At 39.2% G+C, this 21694-nt stretch overlaps 2 protein-coding genes across 3 annotated transcripts in view; both read left to right on the top strand.

The window, feature by feature from the left end:
* adgrb3 (adhesion G protein-coupled receptor B3) overlaps positions 1 to 21694 on the top strand; it is a 994217-nt gene that overhangs the window by 556124 nt on the left and 416399 nt on the right. The window lies entirely within an intron of this gene.
* LOC118816763 (spectrin beta chain, non-erythrocytic 1-like) overlaps positions 1 to 21694 on the top strand; it is a 148105-nt gene that overhangs the window by 22019 nt on the left and 104392 nt on the right. For both annotated transcript variants that reach the window (XM_036583344.1, XM_036583345.1), the window contains exon 2: positions 17889 to 18083. In XM_036583344.1, coding sequence (XP_036439237.1) covers positions 17939 to 18083 — 145 coding nt within the window. In that variant the 5' untranslated portion in view covers positions 17889 to 17938. The remainder of the gene's footprint in view (positions 1 to 17888; positions 18084 to 21694) is intronic.

Raw genomic sequence — 21694 nt, 5'->3', positions numbered from 1 at the left:
TGCACGACTCTGGTCCTGGAGGGCCAGTGTCCAGCACAGTTTGGTAGCTCCTTTCTCAAACACACCCTCCAAACCTGGCTGTTAACAGAAGAGCGTAATCAGGTGTGTTTGAGCAGGTAAATCACCAAACTGTGGACCCTGGCCGTCCAGAGTCGTGCACCCCTGGATTAGAGTTTCTTATGTTTAGTCCAGTGACTTACAGCACATAGAGTCGCAGAAAAAGCAAGAAGAAACAAAATCTGAAGTTTATTTTAGTACATTTTGTTTAAATATTGTGACAGAATTTATCATCAAGTAATAATAGTCATAGTCCCGCCCCATTATGACCTAGCTTTTACTGCCCTGTTTTGGCTCCACAGCAGAATCAGATTTGTAGGTAAAAATAAAATAATCCTCCTTTACAGTAAAATAAAGCTCTGCTGATCGTTCAACACAGTTTAACAATAAATGGTCTTAAACTCTGGAGTTAATGTAGAACTGCTGATTCACCCCTTAACCCTGAAGATCAGCACAGACTGTTGGTCCCCATAGCAACACAGACAACAGTCTCACCCAGCTAGTAGCCAACGAAACGGCAAAGAGAGAGATTTAAGATGAACATCGATAATTTAGAGATGAATGGACTTTTGCATTTATAATCACTCCAGCTGGTTTCCTCATACGTTTAATCTGCAACGAGAAACTGACAATTTTCCTGTTCCACCTTAAATGGTGCGGCAGTTATAGTCTGGCACCTCAGGCACCATTTAAGGTGGAACTGGAAAATTCAAACAAGAAGCTGGAGAATGAGAAGCGACTTCACCCTCATAAAAAGTCGAACATTGAGAGATATTTTACAAGAAACTGATCTACTTTTGTGGAAAGTTTCCTGTTGGAGATGAGAGAAAAGCGGCTGTTCATTTATATTGTATTTTTTATCCCACACTGGTAAATTACCACATACTGAGACACATTTACAGCCAAGATTATAATAAAATGGACATTAAATGTTGTGGCTCCCAAGGTGGTTTGAATTTCTGTAGAAAGGACAAAATGGCTCTTCTTAACATTTGGGTTGCGACACCTGAGTTAGATGAAATAAATCACTACCAGAATTGAATTCCTATTTTGGCTCTTTTTTGACGAATTTGCTTTTCCACCACACAGTTGTTGTCTTTACTGGTCTGACCAAAAGCTCAGACAGTGGTTTTCAGTCCTGGTCCTGGAGTTCCGCTGTCCTGTTGTGGATGTTTTCCTTACAACACCTGAGTTCACCTCATGTAGGGCTTGTTAATTAGTTCATTAGAGGCTTCAGGTGTGTTGGGAGCAGGAAAGTCAGGTCAGTGGTGCTGCAGGACCAGGACTAAGAATCACTGCTTTAGACAGCAGTGATCTGTGAAACGTCTTCAGGTGGAGGTAGATTGTTCCGTTGGGTTCAGCTGTGGCTTGAGATTCTGCATTAGCTGCGTCACTAACATTCAGGACCCCTGCTTTTGTGCCAGGAGTTTGTTCTCAGTTTTAGGGGTGGTTTTGACTTCTAAGCATCAGAATTAAATCACTGATATTACGTTGCCTCCATCAAAGCAGACAAAGCCCGCTCTGTCCAGCTGTCTGGACAGGACGCTGTCTGGTGAGGTCATGAGGGCTTTCTTCACAATGAATCAGCAGCAGGTTCACACTTAACCACTGATTTTCATTTACAACTCCATTTCCATGCTGCTGGTACTAGCACTCAGTCGTCTAGATGAATTACAAGTGCTGCTGCTTTACCTCTGCATGCAAGCTTATGTAAACTTGTAGTATGCAAATCAGGGCAACCACCTATGAGAGTTAACTTGGCAAGTCTGCTGTAGTGTACGAGAATCGCTGCGGTCGGAACAAAACTTTATATCTCCATTTCAGTTTTTGACATAATTTGAAAATACCTGTTTCCCTTCACATTGTCTGTAAATTTCATGAGTGGACCAAAAGAAAGCACCCAAAAAGACTTGGAAAAAAATCTGGTTCCATTGACTTACATTAAAAGTAAAATACATTTTGTCCTTTTCCTGTAAAATTACCATTTTGGAGATACGAGTTTTTGAACTCTGTGACCCCCTCTTTCAATTGGAACGTGATTGGTTCCTAGGCACGGTTGTAGAAATATGGCGCTTTGAGATCAGATGAATCTTTTTGAATCACTGTGTGTGTGTGTGTGTGTGTGTGTGTAGTGAATGTTTGTACACATCATATCAGCCTTGTCGGTTTGACACAATTCAAGATTTTGTATTGTTGATGTCTATCAGTATTCTCTCACTACATTACCCAGCATGCATTACCCAAACACATCATACAATCATTGGGAATCCTTGTGGTGTCAACCAATCCTGACTTCCAGCTTAGCCTCTGATCTACAGGCTACAGCCATGCTAGCATCGGTGTAACCTGCACCTCGGCCACTGAACAAAGTCATAAACAGCGATTCTCTTTATTTTTTTAACCCTTTCTGCTAGAGAAGAGAAGCCAAACGGGTGAGGAATCCAAATAGCCAGGCTGCTAGGTTGTGTCTCTTCTGTCGCTTCAGTTGTCAAGACAGTTATTACAGTTACTGCAATAAGATATTTGACTTTCTAGCAGAGTCAGACCTTCCTTCTCAATTATTCACCATAAAAAGCATGTCAAAACAGCCCTCCCATTGAAATCCACCCCCGAAGTGGTTGTAGCCTTTAAAAGTTCCTCCATACATCATCAGAGGGAGGTTTTGCTCCTCCTGAAGCCAGAAAATCTCGCTCTAGTGACTCCCGCAGCACTGATGTATGAAGGGAGTACGCATGTTTACAGCAGATGTAGTTAAATCTTTCATTTTGGTCAGAATGTGCTTCTGTCAGTTAATACTTACTCACCAGGCCGACTCTACTAGCCTGTTTCTATGGAAATGAAAGGGAGCAGCGTGGCTGATGCAGTAAAGGCTGGTATGATCAACATTCTCGTGGTCAGAGTATTAACACAGCACCATGTTATAAGCCGTTACTATTTCAGGCACTACAGCAATGTTAACGAGGGGCTGACGCGCGACGTTGTCTGCCGTCTGCAGTAGAGCTCCGCCAGCCTGTCAGCCGCAATCAGGCCTGAGCAGACATCTGTTCTCAACAGGTTACCTTACACTGCTTTTTCATTGAAAGGAGGCTGAAGTGATACTATTGCAGATTCTCGCTCTCTCTGTTTATTCTCGAGGTGTTGAGGTCACTTCTCTGCCTCCCACTCCCTCTATGTTCTCAGAGATCTCCTCTAGTAGTCTCTTACGGAGAACCGCAGCCCTGCTTCTGGAACGAATGGCCACGCATGTTTGACTTTGCCTCTTGGGACACGATTGAGACTGAGGTTCTCTAAACAATGACCTGCTTTCAGTCTCTCCCTCGTTCATTCGGACTGGAGTCCAGTCTTTTCTTGGCTTTTGTCTTCCCAGCATAATGGGAGACTGTTACCAGGGATGGCTAAGTGAACTGCTAAGCCAAAGGCTGGCTTTGTATGAAGCTTTCATGCTGCTAAGTGTTGTTCGCAAGCTGCACGCAGTGTAATTTCCATGTAACCATCAGCTAATTCAAAAATAATCTCAAGTTTAAAAAAGTATGGTCAGTTCTTCCACTAGTTTGCAAGATTTGTATCTAGTGAAGATGAAAGTTTTTGGCAGATTATTTTGACCGATAACCGATGGTCATTTGTTGGCAATGTTCGACCAAACCAGTGTTTGTTTTCTCTCGGAGGTGGGCAATACAGCAAAAATGTCGTCGCTGTCCAAAGAAAACCATGTAGCTCCATTTTTGTCGATTTTTATTTTTCTACATCATTTCAACACACCAGCTGTCCTTTACGTCATCTGAAAACTTTATGATCAATGGACCGACAGAAATGCTCTAAAATCACTTGGAACGAAATCTCTTTACATTGACTTACATTGAAACCTAAGAGTGTTTTTGCCTTCTCCTGTAAAGTTACCATTTTGAAGATACTTGTTTGTCTTTGGACAGCAACGATATCATATTGTGATACTTAAAAACAAAAAATGTCATGATACATTATGTGTCTCGATATGTATTTAAGATGTCTGATCAGTTTGAACAGAGAGTAGTGCTACTTTACAAAAAAATGCAATCAAAAACTGAATACAATGATGTTTTATTCAGTATTTGGCACTAAATCCAGTTAAACAGGACTAATTTTGCTTTATTTATAATGAAACAAACAGTTGTTCAGTGTTAACATACTGACGATACACATTCAGAAGAGCATATTGTATTGTGACATAATTTATCACGATAAACATATATACAGTCATCTTGCCCAGCCCTAGCAAAAGACAGCAGCTGTCTGTCTGTCTGCGTTTTCACTTGCAGGTGTTTGCATTTGATACGGGACCTCATTGTAGTTGTGCTGCTGTCGTCTCAAAAAGTGGTCCAGAAAAGCACTGTTTAAAGCTGTGCACTTCATTTTTAGTAGACCTATCTAGCAAAAACAATTGCTCCCTTATGTATTCCTCGATTTGAATGATAAACACACCTATTCAGATAGAAACTGATTATTGGAAATGGAAAAAAAATTAAATGAACATATTGTTTGTTGTTTATTTGTGGTTAACAGTTAATCAGTTAATCATTTACTTTCCTAGTGGCTTTTTTTATATATATGTAGTATTTAAAAAGGGGGGAAGAGTTCCTCAAAGGTTCTTTAATAAGGGCAATATGGAAACATGACAACTCAGAGAACACTTTGAATATTCTCTTATTGTGGAAACTGCTGTCTATGTGTTTTTTTAATAGAACCTTTTAAAAAATAGTTCTATATAGCACCAAAAAGGGTTCCGCTGTTGTTTTGCTTAGAGTGTAATGTGCTATTTAGCCTATATTTGTATTTTTATATCTCGTATGCCTCATTTTTGTCATTTTCAGTTGTTGACGTAATTTGAAAATGCCTGTAGTCCTTTATATTGTGTGTAGATTTTATGATGAACGGACCAAAAGAAACGGCCCAAAATGACCTGGAAAAACGTCTGGTTCAACTGACTTACATTAAGAGTACAGTATGTTTTTTCCTTCTCCTGTAAAGTTACCATTTTGGATTGTTTTCTTCTGACAGCAGCGATATGCTTTTTTATGTCAAGAGAGGAGAGATGGATAATCTAAAATATAGCAGGCTAACATGGACTAATGTTCCAAAACAAGGAGCTTTTCAAATATTATCTCGTCACTTAGCTACCTGGCTAACTACATAAGGTAGGCATGTCAAACTGGGGACCTTCCAGGCCAAAGTGCTGTGGAGAGCAGCGTTTACCCTCATCTAACACTCTGAATTCAGTTCATGAAGGCCTTGATAATTAGCTGATGAGCTGAATCAGGTGTGTTTACTGAGGCAGAGTGATGAAGTCTGCAGTGCTTTGGCCCACGAGGACTCGAGCCTGACACATGCGGTGAGGTAACTGGTTCCCTGCAAATCAGTAGCATCATTCTAAGAGACTGATTAAAAACATGATGAAAGGATCTTGATTGCTTTGATCACATGGTACGTTTAATGCCGTTTTTTGATTGGCTGTTTGATGAAAGTCGTTTCAGAGGTTAAGACCACTGTTGCAGCTCAGTTTCGAGCAAGTTTGTAGGAGGTTTACATAAAGCGACACACCTGAAATATGTTGATGTGCATGTTTTAAGTACCAGGAAAAGCCAGAGCTCCATTTCAGGTGGACTGTAGATCTTTCCTGACCACTTTTTTTGGTTTTGCTATGCCCTCTTGATTCAATAATAGCCAAATTCTGGTGGAGTATCTCCTGCATTCTTGACCATGTCAGTAAACATGCTTGACCGGCAGCCTTGTATGACTGCATGGTCAACATTTTGCCCTTTTCTCCCTGCCCACAAGATGGTGCTACTGGCGTCTTACCCACACAGGTTTGTTTTTTTCCTCTTTCCTGGTTTGTGAAATGCTCTTACAGGCTGGTGTCACAGACCTACTGGGCAGTAATTTAAGCAGATTTGAGCACTAATGCATATTAAACTGCATTTTAGCTCTGAGATCATTTTATTTATTCGTTTTAAAACCAGACTGACCTCAGATCATGCGGTGGCGTCCTTCATCTCTCTACCAGCTCACTGGATGTTTAATTTGAGCTTTTAAAGTGCTTAAATATAAAATCTGAACTATTATTAGTGTGTGCAGATAGAGACTGCATAGAAATGCTGCACAAGCTGCAAAAAATGATATCAGCAAGTGAAATAACCTCAAATCAGATCAATATATCTCACATTTCCCATTTTGAGACTGTTGTAAGGTTAATATAAGATGTTTAAAGTGATTTTGTTAAGGTGAGTTATCTCACAGGCAGATTATTTTGCTTGTTGTAAGGGATATGCTTGTCTGTTAATATAGTGAGATCACTTGACCGGTAAAAAACGTCTAGCGAGAAGTTAAATAACCTTATATCAAGCTTACAACGTCCTAAAATGAGAAATATTAGATACATCAACTAGATTTAGTGTAATTTCACTTGCTAAGATATGTTTTTTGCAGTGTAGTTATTAGATATATTCATTATTAGTCTGTATCAGGCGCCTGGAGTTCCTAAAGGATGTCTGGTCACCTGAAAAAATGCAGCTGTGACTGGTTTGCAGAGGCTCGCGTTGCCTTTTGTGCTGGTCTGTCAGCAGAAAACCTTCACAAACACCAAGCATTTAGCACAAAATGTCTTAAGAACAGCAGATATCAAAGGGATTGTTTACTGAAAAACCAGATTTACACAGTTTTTAGTCCAAATGTTGTCACTCAGACGTGTTTTGATGTCTGAAGTTTGCTCCTTCGGTATTGAACCAAAGCTATTAAGTAATGGAAACCTTTGGTAGGGCTGGGCAACAGTGCAATATAAATCTATCATGATAAATTATGTCACAATACAATACAGTATGCTTGTCTGAGCATATTGTGTACATCATCAGTATTTGCTGACTACATTCAGGTTTAATCATAAAAAGAGCAAAATTAGTCCAGTTTAACTGGATTTGGTGCCAAATATTGACTAAAAATCATTGTGTTCAAACTTTTTTGATGCTATTTTTTAAAATGTAGCACTGCTGGTTCGTTTTTCTCTGTTCCAACTGATCGGATGTCTTAAAAAAAATCATTACATATTGTGTATCCTGAAAATATCTCTATTAGATTTTTCCATATCGCCCACCTCTGATCTGTGGTGCTAACACAGACTTGTTTTATTAGCCTCGCCTCTCCAGTGCAAAACTAAAGAAGCCCACTTCTGACACCAAACATGTCTTGACTGTCTCTCCTTTTAAAGGATGAAGTTGAGAGTTTTATTTGATTGTGTCAATTAAAGATTCTGCGCCTTAGTTTCAGCTTGCTGATTTCCAAGCAAGCCATACAGAATTCAAGATTCAATAGTTTATTGCCATACTAACCTATGTAGTTGCCTGACATGTTCACCAATGAGTTATAGTATAAGCTTGACTGATCAGGCGTGGCCGATGGCAGTGGACCCTGGGTATAGTACTGTTTTGACCAGCTAGTTGTGCGTTGGGGGGCCAAACGAACGTGAAGTCCCTGCCCAGTTCACCATCACTCACTGTCTGAGATTGATTACAACAAGTAAATGTCACAAGCAGGACTGATTGCATCAGCATCCCTGGGCTTTACAGTGGCAACATTTGAAATAAAGGTTCTATGCTGGTACATCTTTCGTTCATCAAGGTACAAACAGTGTAAACGTTCCCTCAAAGGTACAACAGTGGTTTTAAGGTCTGATTGTGAACCTTAAATGAGTTTCTCTAGGTGAAAAGTTCGTATTTGTACCTTTTCATAACCGAATGTTTTAAAACAGAACAGTAAAATAAAAGCCTGGAGACGAGACGGGGTGTGTGGAGTCAGTACAGCTTAGAAAATATCATTTCAGTGGATTATGGTTCAGTTATGTTCCCTGACTAAAGGTACGGCGATGGACCCTTGAGGGTTCCACACCAGTTACAGTTTAGTACCTTTATTTCTGAGAGTGTAGGTCTGAATAATTTGGCTATAATGTAGCTACACACTTAAAAAGATGATTCTTCAAGGGTTCTTTAGTAAAGGAAATGGTTCTATATAGAATAAACACTCAAAGAACCCTTTGCATGATTAAAGGGTTCTTTGCATCATGAATAGTTCGTCAGATTGATGGAGAATGTGCTGTAGATGGTTCTATTCAGAACCTTTTTGGAAATGATTCTTCTATTGTTACAGGCTTGACATCATAACAATACAGGAACCCTTTTTGGTGCTATATGGAACCATCTACAGCACATTGTCCATCAATCTGAAGAATCTTTTCATGATGCGAAGAACTCTTTAATCTTGCAAAGGGTTCTTTGAGTGTTTATTGTATATAGAACCACCCAGAACCATCCTTGAACCCTTGAAGAACCATCTTTTTTAAGACTGTATGATATGGCTATATGTATCTGCTCAGTTAAAGAGACATTCTGGCCAAAAAGTAGTGTGTTATGTTGTATTATGTCGTACAGTCCTAAATCCTTCAGCCTCGTTTTGATGGAATTCACAGTTTTATCTAGTTTTAATGATTTGTTTATCAGTCTTTTCTCACTACAATACCCAGCATTCCACAAACACATCATACAGCCATTGGGAATCACTGCGGTGTGAAACAATACAACTGATCTACAGGCTTCTACTATAAAACAAGCCTCAACTCGGATGTTGAATGAAATCTAAAAGAAAACAGCGATTCTTTAGTTTTTTTTTTACCCTTCCTGCCAAAAAAAAGGAAACCCAAACTGAGGAACATTATCTAGTCCCGTGCTAATTTTAACCTTTAACCTTTGGCTTTTTGTTAATGAGGCGTTTCTGTCGATTGAGTGATCCATTCTGTTCATTGTAATGATGGTTAGAAGACATTTACTACAGTAATAGAGCTGCAACAAGACGTTTGGCTTCTAGCAGCAACGTTATCTTCTGGCTTCTTCATGTGTTCATATTTTCACAAAAAAAGACATTTTAAAACGGCCCAACCCCAAAAATCCATCCCAGAGCAGTCGTGGTTTTTCAGAAAGGGGGTTCTTTTAGTCTTTAAAGTGGAAAATCACTGATAAAGGCTACCGCAGCACCACTGTAGGAGGCGTGCACTGTCGGAACAACATGAAGCTAATCCTTACGCCTCGAGACTGAGCCCTGCGTTTTAGCCTTTATTTGGTCATTTGGTGTTCTTGATCGATGGGCTTTTCGCTTGCTGTTGAGTTTTGCATTTCCTCGTGAAATGAGATTGGAACTGAGGTGTGTGTAGTTTGGAAATGCTTTCGATCTTTTGGCTCCTGCGGATCTCTACACGTGTCCAAAGAAAGCGAAATGAGCTGGGCAGTTTTTTGCCTGTTGTCCTGGCCAAGTGAAACACAGAGCTGTCAGTGCGCTAAGTAAGGATGTTTATTCAGGTCTGAGAATGTTCAAAATGTTGACTGAGCCTTTCGTGGCGCTTACAACACTCGCTAATTGTTTGCATTTCTTGGCATCGGGATCCGAGTGCCACAGTCATTCCAACCGACCAGCGTTTTGCTGCTGTCACTACGCGTCTCGTGGAGCTTGGAGTGTCGGGGGAAGTGATGAACGTGGCTCCGTTATACCAAACCTAATTATAAACGTGTTGACCATACCAGTTAGACCGGTACAGGTAGTGCAAGGCCAGGCCACATTAAAGTCTTTCAACTCTTTTGCCCTTTTCTAGAGGACGTGAGAATGTAAGCTAGTTAATGAACGCAGAAGAGACATTGAGTTGCCAAATTATTAGAAACATCTCATTGCTTCCATTGTAGGCCTGCGGTAATGCTGTCCCTGCCAGTGCACCATGATATCAGCTGGACAATATGGGCCAAATGTAATATCACAATACTTGGATGCTTTTACGATACACAATATTTCACAATTTTAAGTTTTACTTACATCTGATTAGGAAAAAAGCTGCCACTTTTAAACATTCCTATCAAACTTCATCAATTATGAATCTGATTATTTGTATTCAAAATTTCACACACTATGATGCACTCAATCAAATTAAACAGGATGGGGAATACACTGTAATCAAACATGCAGTTGGAAAGTGTTTATTAAGTCCTGATGATCTTCCTTCCTACTACTATCTTCCTAGAAAACCATATTGTGGTGTAATTTATCATGATGCCGATGAATATTGTCATATTTCCCAGCTCTACCATAATATTAGTGCACTGTGGTTACTGTATGGACATTATATCCATGTTAATGACCATAAAATAGCAGCTCCCTTGCTGGAAAGTGCTTTATTTTTAAATTTCTTTGGTTATATTTTGTGTAAGATTCTCATGACCTGAAAGTTAACCGCATTGCACGTTGTTAACTGGGTGCCTCAGATTATTTTGAAGGGGCAGCGTGAATAAATATTAAACAAAATTTCTTTTGTGTCTGCTTAAGTTTTCTGTCCAAGGTTCTCTAGTGTCATTTTAAGAAAAGAAAACAATCCGATCAAAAAATCTGTCAGGTTTTTAAAACCTTCCTTTAGTGTACAGGAAGCAAAGATGGGTTAACTTTATTAGTGCTAAATTAAATACAATCTGATATCATTAAATTAGGAAAATATTGTGTGATGTTGTGAGTTTTATCAGTGACGTCCAGCGCAAACCTACACTGATTGGCCATTTTATTAGGTGCTCCTGCTATAAAGGTGCACTTTGTAAGTTTTCAGTTACTGACTGTGGCCCATCTGTTGCTCCACAGTGTGTTAGCCCCCTCTACCTTGTCCATCAATAAAAAGGGACCATCACAGGACCTCCACTGATCAGAAATGATATGGGTGGTGGACCTTTACCAGGACAGCAGTGATACCAACAATAGTAGTGGCCTGTTATTGCTGCAATGCTAATTCAGTGTGTACCATTGGTGGACAAGGTACAATGGGAGTACACTGATGCACTGTGCAACAACAGATGAGCCGAAGTCAGTAAACCTACAAAGAACTGCTGTATTGACAGTTGACGTTTCTGATTAAACTACCAATGAGTGTAGATACGCCATAGCTGTACCTAATAAACTGGCATGGATGGATATCATGCGTGAAATATTTTATTCTCATTTGGAGAACATTTGCTAAACAGTTGTTTTCAGTATTTCTCATGTTGAAGCTGCTGGTATCCATGGTGATCTGTAGTGTGGGCTTAAGAAGCACTCTCTTCAGCTCTGCTCTAGTGGGCTGTGTGAGAAAGAAAAAGCATTGAAAAAAACTATGACGAGTGAGCTTGAGGACAAGTCTAGCGGGATGACAAACCACAAAACAGTGCACAAATTCAGCAGTTGTATCTTTCCATATATGTGCATCTTTGGTATTTTGTTAGTTTGGGTGATAAAACTATAGAAATACTGGCGTATAATAGTAACACTGTTATGCTGGCACTATGGATTATATTAGTAGCGGTAATTTACTGCTATTAGTTGGATGTAGAGCTGGACAGTATGACAATATTTATCGTTATCATGATAAATTACGTCACACTATGTCCCAATATGCTTTTCTGAGTGTATTGTGGATATCATCCATACTTAAAACCACTTCTCAGCTGCATGTTTGATTACATAGAGCATAATTAGTCCTGTTTAATTAGATTTAGTGCAGCACAGTGTGTCACATCACTGCTGTCGGAACAAAACCTTGTATCTCCATTTTTCAGTTTTTGACATAATTTGAAAATGCCTGTCAGCCTTTACATTGTGTGTAAATTTCATGATGAATGGACCAAAAGAAACGGCCCAAAACTTACTTGAAGAGACGTCTGGTTCCATTGACTTACATTAAAAGTAAACGTTTTTTCCTTCTCCTGTAAAGTTACCGTTTTGGAGGAATGTTGAATAGTAATTGTATTTATAGTTTTTAATAGTATTTTTTTTTTTTTAACGTGGCACTTCTTTGTCTGTTCTAACTTATCGTGACGCATCATGCATCACAAAATACTTCCTGAAGTGTCGTGATGTTACGTTTTGCCATGTAGCTGGTGGGCGATTAAAAAGGAACTTAATAGAACAGCAACAAACCAAATAGAGCCTTTTACACCTAAATACACTCTTTAAAAAAGTCAAGGGTTCTTTAGTGACGAAAATGGTCCTATATAGAACCATGAATACTTTGCAAGATTAAAGTTTTTTTTGCATCATAAAATGGTTCTTTAGATTGATGAAGAATGTGCTGTAGATGGTTCCATATAGCACCAAAAAGGGTTGTATGCAATAGAAGAACGCTATATGGAAAGTTTCCAAAAACATATACGACACACTCTCCATCAATCTGAAGAACAGTTTCACCATGTAATGAACAAGGAATCATGCAAAGGGTTCTTTGAATGTTAATGGTTCCAGATAGAACCATTTACTTTACTAAAGAACCCTTAAAGAACCGTCTTGTAAAATTGTGTACAGTATAAAATGAAATAAATGAAAACATAGAAGCCTTTAAAAGACTCAGAAAAGCACTCTGTGACAAATAAAATATAAATGTCTATCAGGCTGTTTCTTCCTGTAACAGAGATCAGTACGAGAATTTATAATATGCATCAGAATTATGAACGTTATGCTAATCGCTAATCGTATTAATCGAGAATAATCAATCATCAGTCCTGTTCAGTTGGCTGCGTGTGGGTATTGTAAGAGTGTCCCCTGCAAAATGATATTGAAGTGAAGTCTTGCTAAATCAGCATTTCGGTAATAAATGCTTTGATTTTTTAGATTAACTGAGTCAGCACAGTACAGTCTGTGGGCGCCCTGGTCAAATGACATGTTCTGTTGATTTTCTAAGGCCTGGGTGTCAAACACAAGGCCTGTGGGCTAAGTCAGGCCCGTGACAGTCCTATTCCGCTCTCGAAATTATTTAAAGCTTCTATTTTTATTAGCCCATTTCACCCTGAGATGCACTGCAGCCCCCAGCATGCACTGCAACATAGTGTGCATTCTAACCCCTTTCCCCCAACAACAGTCGGGCCAGCAGTTACACAAAAAGAAAAGATGCCTGGTGTCCAGTTCAAGCAAATAGACAGTTTAAAAAAAAAAAACTACAGACAACAATTTATTTTTATTTAGAATTGTTTTTGAATAAGTATTCAGTGCCTGTTTTACCTGTTTTGGGTCAAATGTTAAGTAAAAATAAATTTAAAACACAGCTGGCCCACAGATTTGCTGAGAATAGCCCTTTTAGTGGTTGAGTTTGACTCCCCTGATCTAAGGAAAAAGAAGTTACAGAGAAAACACTTAAATATGACCTTTTTTTCCCACATTTACAAAATGTTACTTACATAATTTCCATTTATTTGCTGAATTTAACATTAGGAAAAACATTAAATATAAAATGTACCATAACTTTTGCACAGGCCACATTGTATGTATTATTTATGTTAAATTATGCAAATAAACAGTAGGTGTGTGTTGAAACGTGCAGACGAGTGTTCTCTGTAGAGGATGTGCTCACTTAGAGATGAATAGATAGATAGATAGATAGATAGATAGAACTGTATTGATCCCAAAAGGAAATTGCAGTGTATCTTCATTTTTGTCCTTTTTCAGTTTTTGACATAATTTGAAGTACCTGTTGCTCTTCACATTGTGTCAAAATTTCATGATGAATGGACCAAAAGAAACGGCCCAGAATTACTTGGAAAGACGTCTGGTTCCATTGACTTACATTAAAAGTAAGGCATGTTTTTTCCTTCTCCTGTAAAGTCACCATTTTGGAGATACAAGGTGAAAAAGTACAGAAGTAAAAAATAGACACAAGGTAAACTATGAGAAAGTCAGAATTAAAGTATATGCATTTGCATATTTATAGAGCATATACGACGGATTTGTTGTATTTACATGACAGCAGAGAACTTATTTACACTTAGATCAACACAACAGGTCATTTAACCAGGGGTGCCCAAACTTTGACGTTCGACTGTGTGTGCGTAAGATTGCCTGAAGGCCTCATCAGTAATCTCGGCACAGCGTTGGGGGAGAAAGTGACGAAGCTCATCCTGCATGGCTCATAAAAGGAGTGAACTTAATCAGGATTTTCAGCTTCGCCAGAAATGGGCCTTTTATTCGCCCAGCTGAGACGTCACGTCTCTGATCTGCACCTGCGGTTTTGGACCTTTTTAAGAAGGCGGATTGTTCCTGGGTTTCTCGCTCTCTCCTGTTTTCTCTCTCTTCTTTTCCTCTCCTCCGTCTCCTGCCCCCCCGTCTCTCTCTCTTTCTCTGCACTGCAGCGTCAGTACTCACCCTCCGCCACCGCACCAGCTAAAAATACCCCTGCGCTTTCTCTCTCTCTCTCTCTCTCTCTCTCTCTGTGATCGGTCACAGTCTCATATGTCATTGGTGCCTATGTTCTGTTTGCTGATGTCTAGAGGAATTTTCTATATATGCAAAATGGAGTTTTATACTATAATAAAGTAATAAACAGAACTGTTCTTCTGTACTAACAATAACCCAAAACCCTACACAACACTGTACTGTACATATGTGTAATTATGTGTATTATTCTGAGTACATGCACATGCTGCCCATTGTTTTTGCTCGCATGGTAGCCAAATCAATAAAGCTCATCACTCTGTCTATTAGAGATTCTCCAATCCAGTCTGAATCAGTATCGACACAGATACTGACCTCAATAAACAGATGGGATACTGGTCAGACGAGACCATCCGCGATCATTTTGTTAGTTGTGGTCATTATAATATTGCAACACCGCAGTTTTAAAACCTTCTACTCCAGGAGTCGCAACCCAAATGTAAAGAAGAGCCGTTTTGTCCTTTCAACAAAAGTCAAACCACCTTGGGAGCCACAACGTTTTATGTCTATTTAACCATCTTGATTGTAAACATGTCTCAGTATGTGCTGATGAACTAGTATAGGATAAAAATATAAAATAAACAAAAACACAGACTTACTTTGTTCTGCTTTAAGCTTTAGCTCAGCTATGGCCGCTTTTCTCACATCTCCAGCAGGAAACTTTTCCTCAAAAGTAGATCAGTTTCTGTAAAATGTCTCTCAGTGTTCGACTTTTCATGAGGCTGAAGTCGCTTCTCATTTGCCAGCTTCTCGTTTGAATTCTTCTGTTCCACCTTAAATGGTGCTTGAGGTGCCAGAATGTAACAGCTGCACCATTTAGGGTGGAACAGGACAATTCGAACAAGAAGCTGGTGAACGAGAAGCGACTTCAGCTTTGTGACTTTGTAGTGTTTGTCAGTTTCTCACTGCAGGTTAAACGTATCAGGAAACCAGCTGGAGTGATTATAAACACTAATAAATCCATTCGTCTCCAAATTATCGATGTTCATCTTAAATCTCTCTCTTTGCCGTTTCGTTGGCTACTAGCTAGGTGAGACTGTTGTCTGCGTTGCTATGGTGACCAGCAGTCTGCGCTGATCTTCAGGGTTAAAGGGTGAATCAGCAGTTCTACATTAACTCCAGTGTTTAAGACCATTTACTGTTAAACTGTGTTGATCAGCAGAGCTTTATTTTACTGTAAAGGAGGATTATTTTATTTTGAACTAAAAATCAAAAATGTCGCCGACCTCGATCTAGTACATCATTATTATTGTACTAGTGTTGCTTACATTCCACATTAACACTGTAATACATAATTCAGTCCCTGAGATGTAACAGAGATTCAGAGTGGTTTGGTGTGAAATGGTTCAGATGTCTTCACAGTGGTGGTGATAGGAACCAGGGGTCGCCATGACTACAACACAGATATAGACATTTTATTTACCATCCAGAACCACCAGTGAACCTACACGAGTCTTCTGAGTGTATATATGGAATGTTGATTATGGAAAATAGTGGTGAACCCAAAAATATGTTTTCTTTGTGGACTATTTTGCTTTACAGCGCCCTGAACACGCCTCTCCAATGCAAATGAATTAATAAATATATTGTTTTATTTTATTTTAGATTTTTATAAGCCAAAACTTTTACAAATATCATAAAACAGTGTTTCAGTCATCAGACAGTGAATTCATAAGCATTTCATGTAATAACTTTCTGTGAGGGAGCTTTTAGAGGTGGACGTCTGGTTCCTATCACCACCACTGTGAACAATTCTGACTTGGTAAGTTTCTTTAGAACAGAGCCTTTCACTCCAAACCACTCTGAACCACTGTTTAATTTTATCTGTCTGTCTGTCTGTCTGTCTGTGGTTATAAAGAGTGGAAACTCATCTCTGCCTTTCTCCACACTTTTCATTACTCAGTCTGTCTGTTTGTTTGCGGCCTTCCTTCCTCTCTGTCTCACTCCTCTCTTCCTTTTCCTTTTCTCTGAATGCGTCTCGTCTGGTTCTTTTTTGTATTGTTGACCCTGCAGAATTGTTCATCCCCCATTCTTCTCCATGATAGACTGACGTGCGGTGACAACCACGTTTTGCGCATCATTGGGAAGCTGTGGATTCTGCCTCCTCTGTCCGTACTGCAGTCTGAGCTGATCTCGTCTTGCTGCTGTTGCCCTCTGTCGCGACGTTGCTGAACTTTACCCTCCTCTGCTATCGCTGCAGACGGGCAGGGTCGCCTACAGAGCAGCGCTGATAGCCTGATAATGATGTCACGTTCTTTTATTTGAGGGTCCCATTTCATAGGGGAGATTTCAACCACTACATCCTGTAACTCAGTCCCAAGGGGCAACACTTGAAAACAAGGGGTAGAGGTAAAAATAAGTGGGATTGGGCCAAACATGACCTCAGCTTGACTCCACTGAGTAAACCAGCTAAACTGACTGTGAAAACACATCCCTAAATGTCTTAAAAAGGGATGCATATGGGGTGGACAATGTGATGGTTTATCATTTTCATAATATATTACATCACAACATGCTTTTCTGAGTGTACCATGAATAAAAAGCACTGAACAACCTCATGGTTCTTTGCAAATAGAACATACTGAGTCCTGTTTCGTTGAGTTTGGTGCAGCCCAGTATGTATAAAAGTCTTTGTATTCATACTAAAGAATCTAAAACTATCAAACATATCTAAACTTATGGTTATTTCTGAAAAAAAGCTGGTTCAGGCATCAGCACTAGGCTGTGTTGTCTTGGTGTGGCTGTGTTTATTGTGCTGCATGCGGCCCTTTGTCTGTGCACTCTGTGTATTGATTTGCCCTTGAGTATTTCAGTGGGTAGTGTGCTCTTGACAACTCTATGCGGTAGGGACTACCGCAGAGACAGCATGCTGATGGCAGGCTTTCCGTACTAGCATAGCTGGCCTCAGTGCATCTGCTGAGCTCACCCTGCAAAACACTGCCTCACTCAGTGCCCACAGCACCTCGCCCCACCACAATGAATCTGCTGAGTGCGGCAGTCCGTACTGCTAAACAGACAAACTGGCCTGGCCAAGAAACGTCCTGGACCAGAAGGCTGGTAATCGCTTTTTTAGGACAAACACAGTGTTTCAGTAGCAAAATGCACCCTAAGGCACAAGATTTCCCGATTATTAGTTGAATAATAATTGTGAGACTGTGTACTCTCACATTGTTTCTGCTATAGATGCCAAATGATGTTGTCTCCTGGCATGTAGATGGTGCTAAAACCTTACTTGACCTTATTTGTTCCTGCTGTAGCCCTTCCTTGCCAACAGAGGGTGCTGTATAGTCCAAGCAGGGCTGCTGTGAAATTAATTGTTCACTTAGCTCATTGAGACACAGTCCTGCAATAAATACAGTTTTCTAATAAAAAAAAGTCATTTTAAGTAAAATTATTTTTTTCTTTAAATAACATTTTACAAAACCACACATGGAGCCGCCCTTTTCAACCTGCAGCTGTTCGTATCTTGCATCTTATTTGCTCTGACGCATAATAAACCATAAATTAAACAAATTAAATTTGTTTCCCAACTCTTTTCCCTTCTGTTCATCTTTCAGGGCTTCACGAAAAAAGACCGATGAGCGGGTACGAACTCTGAGGGCTCGAGATGACATCAGTAGCCGCCGATTACGACCACATGGAGATCCAGCAGCAGTACAGCGATGTCAACAACCGCTGGGATGCTGATGAGTGGGACAATGAGAACAGCTCTGCACGGCTGTTCGAACGCTCACGCATTAAGGCCCTTGCGGGTAAGTGAAGTTGATTTAAACAATAAAAGTGGGCCTACACTTGATCCCTGTTGTACACCGCATTCATCATAACCTTGGGCTAAATTTGAGTGTTATGTACTGTTGATTTTTTTCAATGTATTTCATGGCAGAGGGGATATGTAAGAACTGTTATCAGTTTTGTGAGTTTTGGTTCTGACTTTGATGGTATTTTTCATATTTTCTTTAAACTAGACATGCTGATTTTTACATGTGTATTAAGGGGAGCAGTGGTTACAGTAGACACATGGGTTATAATAAATAATTTTTTCATTTTTTACTGAACTGTTGTTGGATGTCACAAATACTTTTCTTTATAAACAGAAATCTAAACAAATAGCAAAATGCAAAATTATAAACTACAAATTCACTGTTGTGCAAAATAAAAAAATATTCATAACTGCAAGCATGTTGTGTTCAGCATTCCCTGAACAGCTTTTTCAGTCCAAAAATAAATTAATATAGTCACGTTTTAAGCATTTTCACGGACCAGTAGTTCAGGATAAAGTAGTTTCTGAGCTTCGCTTGTTTGTGTGGGTGTTTTGTAATTGGCTCTTTAGCTGAATGGTTAAGTCTGTTGGTTCAAGCCCAGGAAAAGGAAGCACTTGTTGGAAGTGATAATGCTAAAAAATGATTTATCATGCAGCCCTAAAAAGTAATAATGCAAATGCAAATAAATTACTTGTTTGGAAGTGGTCCTTGGCACTTTGTAAAGCAGTGAATGTCAAACCATGATTACTTTCCAGATCATTACATAAATTAGTATGTATTATTCAGGCTATTGCCTCACTTCCCGGTCTGTAGATCCCTCATAATTCTCTCAGCCAAAGTGTCCATGGCATAGTTGCTGTTTTTAAATGCATTTTTTAATTTTATTATTATTATTTTTTTAATTAAATACCCTACAGTGCAAAAGTTTTAGACACCTAAGCACATTATTTATCTTAGCAATAAGTGTGTTTTGCAGGTAAAAACACTATATATCATTATAATTAATGCAAATAAACATAAATACAGTAAAAAGTAACAAGAAAAAAAGTAGAAGAAACAGAAACAGAACGTTTTTGTCTTAAGTCAAGATTTGACAGGCCAAGATAGAACTTATCACAGATTCGTATTACAGAAGCAAATATTATCTTAATTTAGGAATCATATATCATATTGTCTCAATCAAAGTCAACAATCAGCTGTCATCTCTGTTACCTAGCAACCAACCATACACGCACAGCTAAACATAAACACACTATCAAAATTATAGCTAGACAGCTACTGATGTAAAACAGGCCAAACAAAACTAAAGTGTGATAAGCTGTAAGTTGTGAATACTGTGAGCGCCCCCTGCTGTTTATCAGAGTCGCCGCTCCCAAGTTTCAGTTTCCATTTCCCAAACGCTTTAGCCGAGTGCGCTAACGTTACTCCTCCTTATAAACAGACACACGTTCAGCTCCGCCTCCTCATTATTCACCACCATCACTGTAATATTTCATCATCAACATTAACACTCGAAGGTGATCAGAGGGGCGGTGGAGATCGAGTCTGCAGCGTCTGAGATCTTTAAAACGCAGAGTTAGAAAAGAAAATCATCTCACAGTGAAAGCAGCGTTTTACAGTAGAAATAAGCAGTGGTGGACGAAGTACACAAACCATGCACTTGAGTTAAAGTAGAGATACCCGAGGTAAAATATTACTCCAGTAAAAGTAGAAGTTCCTCCCTTTAGACCTCCACTTGAGTAAAAGTACAAAAGTATTTGTCGTCAAATGTACTTAAGTATCAAAAGTACTAAAAGATTAATTATGATTTTAATGTCCTATCAGCATTTCTGTAACAAGACTCGCTTCATTAACTCATTTTAGGTGAAAATACTCCAGTGTCACTCTTGGTAAACCAGTCATTTAATAGAATGTCATTAATTAGTGACGCTGATGTCTATTAAAATTATCATAAGCACAAAACACTGAAGGCAAACAGTTTCCATCAGGTAGAACTGAGTGGCTCTGAAATACAAACAAGCAAAGTTTCAGTTTAAGATTTATTTGCAACTTAGTTACAAGTTTAATAAAAACTTGCTTTAAACTCAGATTCACAAATGAGTTTTCCTTTACTATATTGTATCTGTAGGTCTCTGTTCATAAACATAAACTAGCCAAAACAAACTTACTATAAAATGAAATCGTGTTTGTATACATTCAGAAAAAAGACACGTCAGTCACGACTGCACATGAGTACATATTTCTATATTGTGGTCTATTTACACGAAGTTAGGTTAGTTCATCATTTATGTTGAATAGACTCTCCCAAAATTTTACACTGCTGTACTGACGTTGAACCGTGTGCTTGCACTGGGTCGGTACGTCCAACAGGTCAAAACAAGCTCAAAACAAAGTGTGCGCTGTTTCCTGATTGGTGCTCTTGCTTCACCCTTCTTTTGTTTTGGCATGTTATGTTTTTATACACACATAAACCAAAAGGAACGACAGATTTCTCATAATGTAGTGGAGTAAAAAGTAAGACATTTGACTGTGAAATGTAGTGGAGTGAAAGTAAAAAGTCGCCCAAAATGGAAAAACTTCAGTAAAGTACAGATACATGAAAAACTACTTAAGTACAGAAACGAATTACATTTACTTCATTACTGTCCACCACTGACAAATAAATCTAGCCTCATTATGCTGGTAGTGAACTGTGCTGCCTGACACAGCTGCCTAAAAACCATAGAAATGGACCTTAAACAGAAGTGAGGACCCTGTTGGGGTTCATCCTAAAGTTAGGACAGGATTTAGGAGGTTTAGTCTAGTTAGGATGTTTGTGTGATGCTGTTTTCTTATCTGGAGTTAATGATGAGATTATGAAGTCAGGAACTGTTATTCTGTAACAGCTTCTGTCCTCAATTTTTATTTATTCTGATTTTACCAGGTGCCTAACATGTTTGCAGTCTACATTTACACAAACTGAAAATATTCGCCTTTATTTTGTTCTACGTTAAGAGCTTATTTAGGTCTCGTTTAGTCGCATTTGGGTCAAACACGTCCCTCGGGCTGTGCTGTTCTGCTGGTACGGGTCCTCATTGGCTCCTCACTCAGAAATGCATGGTAGTATTTCGTCAGCAATGTTGTGTTTCTAAAATTGATCTGCGGGAATTGATGTTTCGGGGCTCTTGTGTGGTCCGTTGCTCGTCTCTCAGCCGTGTCTCGCTGGTGCAGCCTATATATATCGGCTCACTGGATAGTAGGCCAAAATACTCAAGTTCCATTCAGGAAGCTAAATAATTCACGTCCTTCTTAAATATGCAGGAGCTACTGAGGCTTCATTGCTCACCCCTGTCTTATACACACTGCCAGAGCCTTTCACTGCCATATGGCACTGAATGCTGTTGCCTCTTTAACTGCTTTTAAGCTAGTATATTGTACTTTACAGTGTTTCTTGGAGGCTGGTACTTACAGGGTTAATGGTGAGGTTCCTTGGTCAGTGTGATTTTGATTATTACTCCTCAATATGTCTTCTGTACGTTGGTTTGAAATGTGTTTCTTCAGGCTCCAAACACACAACAGCAGCTCAATACACAGGACTACACAGAGTGCAGATACACAACAGG

This window comes from Colossoma macropomum, unplaced genomic scaffold, assembly GCF_904425465.1.
Source record: "Colossoma macropomum unplaced genomic scaffold, Colossoma_macropomum, whole genome shotgun sequence".
NCBI classification, from domain to species: domain Eukaryota; kingdom Metazoa; phylum Chordata; class Actinopteri; order Characiformes; family Serrasalmidae; genus Colossoma; species Colossoma macropomum.
The sequence above is the reverse complement of the archived record's forward strand: the minus strand, read 5'-3'. Positions and strand labels throughout refer to the sequence as shown.